The 7,500-nt window shown below is 44.1% G+C and overlaps 1 protein-coding gene across 1 annotated transcript in view; it reads right to left on the minus strand.

Annotated features, from left to right (window-relative positions):
- Positions 1-7,500, minus strand: part of LOC125287403 (SH3 and cysteine-rich domain-containing protein 2-like) — a 37,972-nt gene that overhangs the window by 21,375 nt on the left and 9,097 nt on the right. The window contains 3 exon segments of the mRNA XM_048233234.1: positions 1,051-1,145; positions 2,159-2,317; positions 2,320-2,524. Of these exon segments, the coding sequence (XP_048089191.1) occupies positions 1,051-1,145; positions 2,159-2,317; positions 2,320-2,524 (459 nt within the window).

Genomic DNA, 7,500 nt, shown 5'->3' on the forward strand with positions numbered 1-7,500 from the left:
TCAGTCCCTCCAGTGATGATTCCATGGAGGTTGATGAGTTCATCAATCTCTTCTAACTGAATTACACCACACTGTCTGAGATGCGAAGACAAAATCTGAGAGCCTGAACTCAGGTCAAAAACAATCAAATGCCGTAACATTTCTCAGTTGATACTTTGAGGATAGATGTTTGGATCCAAGATGGCTGCTGGTGAGCGTGAACTAGAGCAGTGTTTCTCAAAGTGTGGTCCGGGGACCACTGGTGGTCCGCAAGCCATCCTAAGTGATCCCTGAGCAGACGTGGTAAAATATATATATATATAAAAAAGATTAACCATAGCCATAAGCATTGTAATAGCATCTTACAGTAATACTACAACCATAGCCATGAGCATCTTAATACTGCAACCATAGCCATGAGCATCTTACAGTAATACTATAACCATAGCCATGAGCATCTTAATACTATAACCATAGCCATGAGCATCTTAATACTACAACCATAGCCATGAGAATCTTAATACTACCAGCCATGAGCATCTTAATACTATCATAGCCATGAGCATCTTAATACTACAACCATAGCCATGATAATCTTAATACTATAACCATAGCCATGAGCATCTTAATACTATCATAGCCATGAGCACCTTAATACTACCATAGCCATGAGCATCTTAATACTACAACCATAGCCATGAGCATCTTAATACAACCATAGCCATGAGCATCTTAATACTACAGCCATAAGCATCTTACAGTAATACTATAACCAAAGCCATGAGCATCTTAATACTACAACCATAGCCATGAGCATCTTACAGTTATCCTATAACCATATCCATGAGCATCTTAATACTATAGCCATATCCATGAGCATCTTAATACTATAGCCATATCCATGAGGATCTTAATACTATAGCCATATCCATGAGGATCTTAATACTATAGCCATATCCATGAGGATCCTAATACTATAGACATATCCATGAGGATCTTAATACTATAGCCATATCCATGAGGATCCTAATACTATAGCCATGAATATTAAGATGGCAGCTGGAGGCTCACCTTGCCGTTGCAGGGCTGCTGGGAGAGTTCAGAGGAGCACCAGAGGTGAGTGCCCAGCTTACAGGTCTTACAGCGGAGACCCTGCTTAGAGTTACCTAGAGAGAGAGACAGAGAGAGAGAGAGAGAGAGAGAGAGAGAGACAGGGGAGAGGGACAAAATGGAGAGGAAAAAGAGGAAAGGAAAGACAGAGAGAACAAAAACAACTTGATGAAAATCTTTGAACATCTTTGATGTAAGTGTAAAAATAGCCAAACTTTATTAGGAAATGCCTTCAGCTGCTTGTTATATGACAATCTTATTCAAACACTTTATGGTTCAGCAACACTTTGTATCCAGTCATGCTAATAGAACAACTCTGAAATGCATTTGTGCTGAATTGAGGAAGGGGCAGAGATTGTGTGTAAAATAGGTGTGTTTCTTCACATCAATTTTACCCAAGTGATTTCCTGGTAAAAAGTGCAGCAACTGAATGTTTATCGGTGCCACAGTGAATACACCTGTGGGTCAGTTTTAATTGTACCACGCCAGCCCTGCATCCGAGGTGTGTGTGTGTTTGTTTGTGTGTGTGCTGGAATGCGCAGCGCATGCAGGTGTGTGTGTGCGCATGCGGCGGTGTTTGTGTGTGTGTGTGTGCGTGGGCAATAGCAGACTTTAAAGTAACTCTGTGTGTTACTCTTTAGTGTGTGAAAGGAATCTATGGATTTGCCCTGCCTAGGGACCAGGCCTTTATGTCTCTTCTCTGAGGATGATGAGGCTTAAAATGTGTATAACATATCTGTGTGTGTGTGTGTGTGTGTGTGTGTGTGTGTGTGTTGATGTGTGTGTGTGTGTGTGTGTTTGTGTGTGTGTGTGTGTGTGTGTGTGTGTGAGCTAGCCTGTGTGTGTGTGTTAGCATGTGTGTGTGTGTGTGTGTGTGTGTGTGTGTGTACTAGCCTGTGTGTGTGTGTTAGCATGTGTGTGTGTGTGTGTTGATGTGTGTGTGTGTGTACTAGCCTGTGTGTGTGTGTTAGCATGTGTGTGTGTGTGTTGATGTGTGTGTGTGTGTGTGCTAGCCTGTGTGTGTGTGTGTGTGTGTGTGTGTGTGTGTGTGTGTGTACTCGTGTGTTACCTGTAATAATCTGCTGGCACTGCTGGCATAGTGTGGGCCGCCGGAACATGTGCTCCTGGAAGCAGTGCGTCCTCTGTGGGGTGGGCGGGCCCTTGGAGCTGAGTGACAGCGAAGGGCTCAGCGACGGCGAATGGGAGCACAGCGAGGGGTTGGGGCTGTTGAGGGCGTGTGACAGCGAACACTCCGGGATGGTTGCAGCAGGGGCAGAGAGCAGGCTCCAACACGGTGGGCGCAGGGTTGCTCGTGATGGTCGGGTGGGGGCCTTGGCTCTGAGGCGGGGAGGGGGTGGGGCAGCTGGAAGAAGTTATCGACACTCTTACTCCTCATGACCGCCTTCAGGGAGAGCGAGCGCTTCAGACGCTGGAGCTGAGCAAGAGCGAGAGAGAGAGAGAGATATTTCACAAAAATTTAAAAAAAAATAATCCCAAATTTTAGAAATTTACAGAATGACCCTCAAATTAAATACTTATTAGGAGAGTACCCAACCTTATCAGCACTAGCGGCACGATATGTCACAGAATGCCATAAAGCACGAGACAGTCACTAGGCAAGCAAATATATATATTTATCCTTCCTTTCTTTCATTCTTTGTTTTTTCTTTCTCCATTGTGTGCTAGTGTGTGTATGTTGGGGGAGGGGGTGGAGCGTGCGGCGTGGGTGGGTGTGTGTGTGTGTGTGAGTGTGTGTGTGTGTGTGTGCTCTAACGTTCTATTATTTGTATTATTCTCCATAGTCCATGTCAATTGTTATAATTATTACTTGCTAATTCTTTTCATGTAACTACTGCTTTGGCAACATTGTAACACTTACAGTCATACCAGTAAAGCTCTTTGAATTGAAATTGAATTGAAAATTGAATTGAATTTAGAGAGAGAGAGAGAGAGAGAGAGAGAAAGAGAGATAGGGAAAGAGAGAGAGAGAAGAGGTGTGTTGGTACAGTAAGTTGACTCACCTCTGCAACGCATGGGCTTAGTTTTAAGGGGACAGTAGTATCATAAGCTGTTAATGCTCGGGGAAAATCATTTGAACATTGTGTCCACACATGCTTACGGTTAAAAACTGTAACAAACTCACTCAACTAACCAATACTGCCACCAAAATAATAGGTCTGCATACCCCAAACTTAGAACTAAACACTAAGGCCATCGCACGTATTGCTCATTCAATATCCCTGGACATTACCCACTCAACTGCTACTTCTCACCTACCCTCTGGCAGGAGGTTTAGAAACATAAGGTGCAATAAAGCCCTTCAGCGAAGCCTAATCCCTTAGGAATCCAAACACTCAACAACACAAAGCTCCACAGATAAATATATGCAGTGCAATAATGTATGTTTTTCCCATGAAACCCCCAATAGTTTATGTAAAAGTCTGTGTCAAATGCCTATGATGTATGTAAGGTGTACGTCTGTATGTCATTCCTATGTCTGTGACCATGTATGTGCCATTCCGTGCTTGCGACCATGCAGGATGAAAAGCGGTATGGAAAATGTTAAAAAGAATTTCCCTAAGGGGACAACTAATAAACTAACTAACTAACTAACTAACTAACTAACTAACATACAGCCCACCCATATTTCATAGAGACCAGTGCCTAACATTGTGTCCACACATACAGCCTGCTTGATGCTGAGAACATGTCAGGAGCTCAGTGCACATGTGAAAGCAGTTAGAGAGGAGAGGTTTCCAAACTCTTTCCTAAGACCAATGTCTCCTAACCTTACACCCTACACACTGATAATGAAGAGAGTGGAGATGAGGAGAGGAGAGGAGAGGAGAGAGAGGAGAGGAGGGGAGAGAAGGGAGGAGAGAGGAGAGGAGTGAAAAGAGAGAAGAGGAGAAGAGAATAGCATAGACAAGAAAATAGTATAGAAGAGAAGGGAATAGCATAGAGTAGCATAGACAAGACTAGTATAAAACAGGAGAGAATACAAGAGAGAAAGGAGGAGAAGAGAAGATAAAGGAGGAGAAGAGAAGATAAAGGAGAAGAGAAGATAAAGGGAGAAGAGAAGATAAAGGAGAAGAGAAGAGAAGATAAAGGAGGAGAAGAGAAGATAAAGGAGAAGAGAAGATAAAGGAGGAGAGAAGAGAAGATAAAGGAGAAGAGAAGATAAAGGAGAAGAGAAGATAAAGGAGGAGAAGAGAAGATAAAGGAGGAGAAGAGAAGATAAAGGAGAAGAGAAGATAAAGGAAGAGAAGATAAAGGAGGAGAAGAGAAGATAAAGGAGAAGAAGATAAAGGAGGAGAGAAGAGAAGATAAAGGAGAGAAGAGAAGATAAAGGAGAAGAAGATAAAGGAGGAGAGAAGAGAAGATAAAGGAGAAGAGAAGATAAAGGAGGAAGAGAAGATAAAGGAGGAGAAGAGAAGATAAAGGAGAGAAGATAAAGGAGAAGAGAAGATAAAGGAGAGAAGAGAAGATAAAGGAAGAGAAGATAAAGGAAGAGAAGATAAAGGAGAAAGAAGATAAAAGAGAGAAGATAAAGGAGGAGAGAAGAAGATAAAGGAGAAGAGATAAAGGAAGAAGAAGATAAAGGAGGGAGAAGAGATAAAGGAGGGAGAAAGAAGATAAAGAAGAAGATAAAGGGCAAAGGAAACTAGGGATAAGGATAAGAGAGGAGAGATAAGAAAAGAAGATTTAGAGAAAAGAGGAGAGGAGAAAAAGAGGGAGGAGAGACACAGAAGGCAGAAAAGAGGAGGATGAAAAAGAGTAGCCAAGAGAGGAGAGAAAGATAAAAGGCTTTGGAGTCAGACAGGGAGTCAGCATTTGGCTTTGTTAGATGATGAGCTGCTTTTAATATTGGTAAGCTACATCTCTCTCTCTCTCCCTTTCTCTCTCCCTCCCTCCATTTATCTCAATCCCACTCTCTCTTAACCCCCTGTGTGTGTGTGTGTGTGTGTGTGTGTGTGTGTGTGTGTAGGGTATATAGACCCCTAATTGATGGGTTTATAGTATCAGCCACGCCTATTTGCAGAGAGAGGAGACAAACTAAATTTGTGATTGTGAGCCTCTGCAATGTCTCTCTCAGCACCTCTGCCTCACTTAATCAATACAGTGTGTGTGTGTGTGTGTGTGTGTGTGTGTGTGTGTGTGTGTGTGTGTGTGTGTGTGTGTGTGTGTTGCACACACACACACACACACACCAAGAGACAAACACACACTGCACACACACCACACACAAACAAGTTTGCCACTTAAAAGGGACACCAGGCAAGCCTGATGCTTTTCTCTTACAAAACTCCCCTCGCTCGGTCTGAAGCTCTTTTCCCTTTTCTTTCGTCTTCCGTCAAGGGTTTTAAGCTGCTTCTTATTGGCTCTGCCATTATACACGTTTGCAACAATCGCCAGCGTTTGGATTAGCCTGCCTCTGTGCTGTAAACTGATCCTGCTTCGTAAATATGGTGGGATACGCAAACTTGCAAGTGGGATATTCTTCCTACAGGCAGTAGGGGCAGGAGAGAGAGCCTTCATTCACCCTGTAATGAGTCATTTAACCATATACCGACCGAAGATGAGTAATTAACACGAAAAACGTTGCCTGGTGTCCCTTTAATCCTCATATATTCCAATTAGCCTGAAGAATGGGCAGAGCACACACCTCTGCTCCCCTCCTCCTGTTTCTCCTCTCTCCCTCTCCCTATCTCTCTCCCTCTCTCTGTCATCCCTTCTTTTATTGAATCCCTCTGTTTCTATCTGATATGCACTCTTTCTCTCTCTTAAATGTGCATTTCTTCTCTCTTCTTTTTCTAATCTATTTAGTCTCTCTTTCTCTCTACCTCCATTCGTTTCTAGAGTCTGTTTTCCTCTCACACAATTCTCTCCCCTCTCTTTTCCTCTTTTTATCCACCTCTCCCTCACTCTATATCCACCTCTCCCTCACTCTATATCCACCTCTCCCTCTCTCTTTTCCTCTTTCACTATCCACCTCTCCCTCTCTTCTTTTCCTCTTTCACTATCCACCTCTCCCTCTCTCTTTTCCTCTTTCACTATCCACCTCTCCCTCACTCTTTTCCTCTTTCACTATCCACCTCTCCCTCTCTCTTTTCCTCTTTCACTATCCACCTCTCCCTCTCTCTTTTCCTCACTCTATATCCACCTCTCCCTCTCTCTTTTCCTCTTTCACTATCCACCTCTCCCTCTCTCTTTTCCTCTTTCACTATCCACCTCTCCCTCACTCTTTTCCTCTTTCACTATCCACCTCTCCCTCTCTCTTTTCCTCTCTCTATATCTCCCTCTCCCTCTCTCTTTTCCTCTCTCTATATCCACCTCTCCCTCACTCTTTTCCTCTTTCACTATCCACCTCTCCCTCTCTCTTTTCCTCTCTCTATATCCACCTCTCCCTCTCTCTTTTCCTCTCTCTATATCCACCTCTCTCTCTCTCTCTTTTCCTCTTTCTCTATCCACCTCTCCCTTCCTCCCCACTCATCCTCTCATCCGTCTCTCCTTTTCCCTTTTATCAGTCCCTCCCCGCACTCCTATTCTCCCTCTCTTTTATCCTCCTCCACCTTTCCTTGTCTTCATCTCCTCTTCTCCATCTCTCTATCTCTCTCTATCTCTGTCCTCTCTCTCTCTCTCTCTCTCTCTCTGTCTCTCCATCTCTCCTCTCCTCCTCCACAGCAGCCTTATTTTAATGACCTTATCTGGCCAGCATCACTGTCCAACTGTCCAATCCACCTTTACGATGGTGTGATCTGTGGTACCTCCACACACACACACACACAGACACACACACACACACACACACACACACACACTCACACACACACACACACACACACAGAATTCAGTCTGTCTTAATGTGGACTGAGTATTCAGAGAGTGTTGTTTAATTTATGTGTCTGTATATATAGTGTCTGTGTGTGTGTGTGTGTGTGTGTGTGTGTGTGCGTGTACGTGTGTGTGTGTGTGTGAACAGACCGGGCGATAATTCCTGCTGAAGCAGACTCGTCTGGCTCATTCTGCATTCGTCTGGGTGTGCGGACATGACTCCGCATCTTGCTCCACTCCCCAGACCACAGCACTGAATCACACAGGTCACCTGGGTATGTGTGTGTGTGTGTGGGCGTGCATGCCAATGTGTTTGTGTGTGTGTGTGTGTGTGGGCCTGTGTGCTTGTGTGTGTGTGTGTGTGTGTGTGTGTGTGTGTGTGTGTGTGTGGCTCTGTGTGTGTGTGTGTTTGGCTCTGTCTGTGTGTGTGTTTGTCTCTCTTTGTGTGTGTGTGTGTGTGTGTGTGTGTGTGTGTGTGTGTGTGTGTGTGTGTGTCTGTGTGCATGCCAATGTGTGTGTGTGTGTGTGTGTGTGTGTGTGTGTGTGTGTGTGTGTGTGTGTATGTGTCCATATGTG

This window comes from Alosa alosa, chromosome 22, assembly GCF_017589495.1.
Source record: "Alosa alosa isolate M-15738 ecotype Scorff River chromosome 22, AALO_Geno_1.1, whole genome shotgun sequence".
Taxonomy (NCBI): Eukaryota; Metazoa; Chordata; class Actinopteri; order Clupeiformes; family Clupeidae; genus Alosa; species Alosa alosa.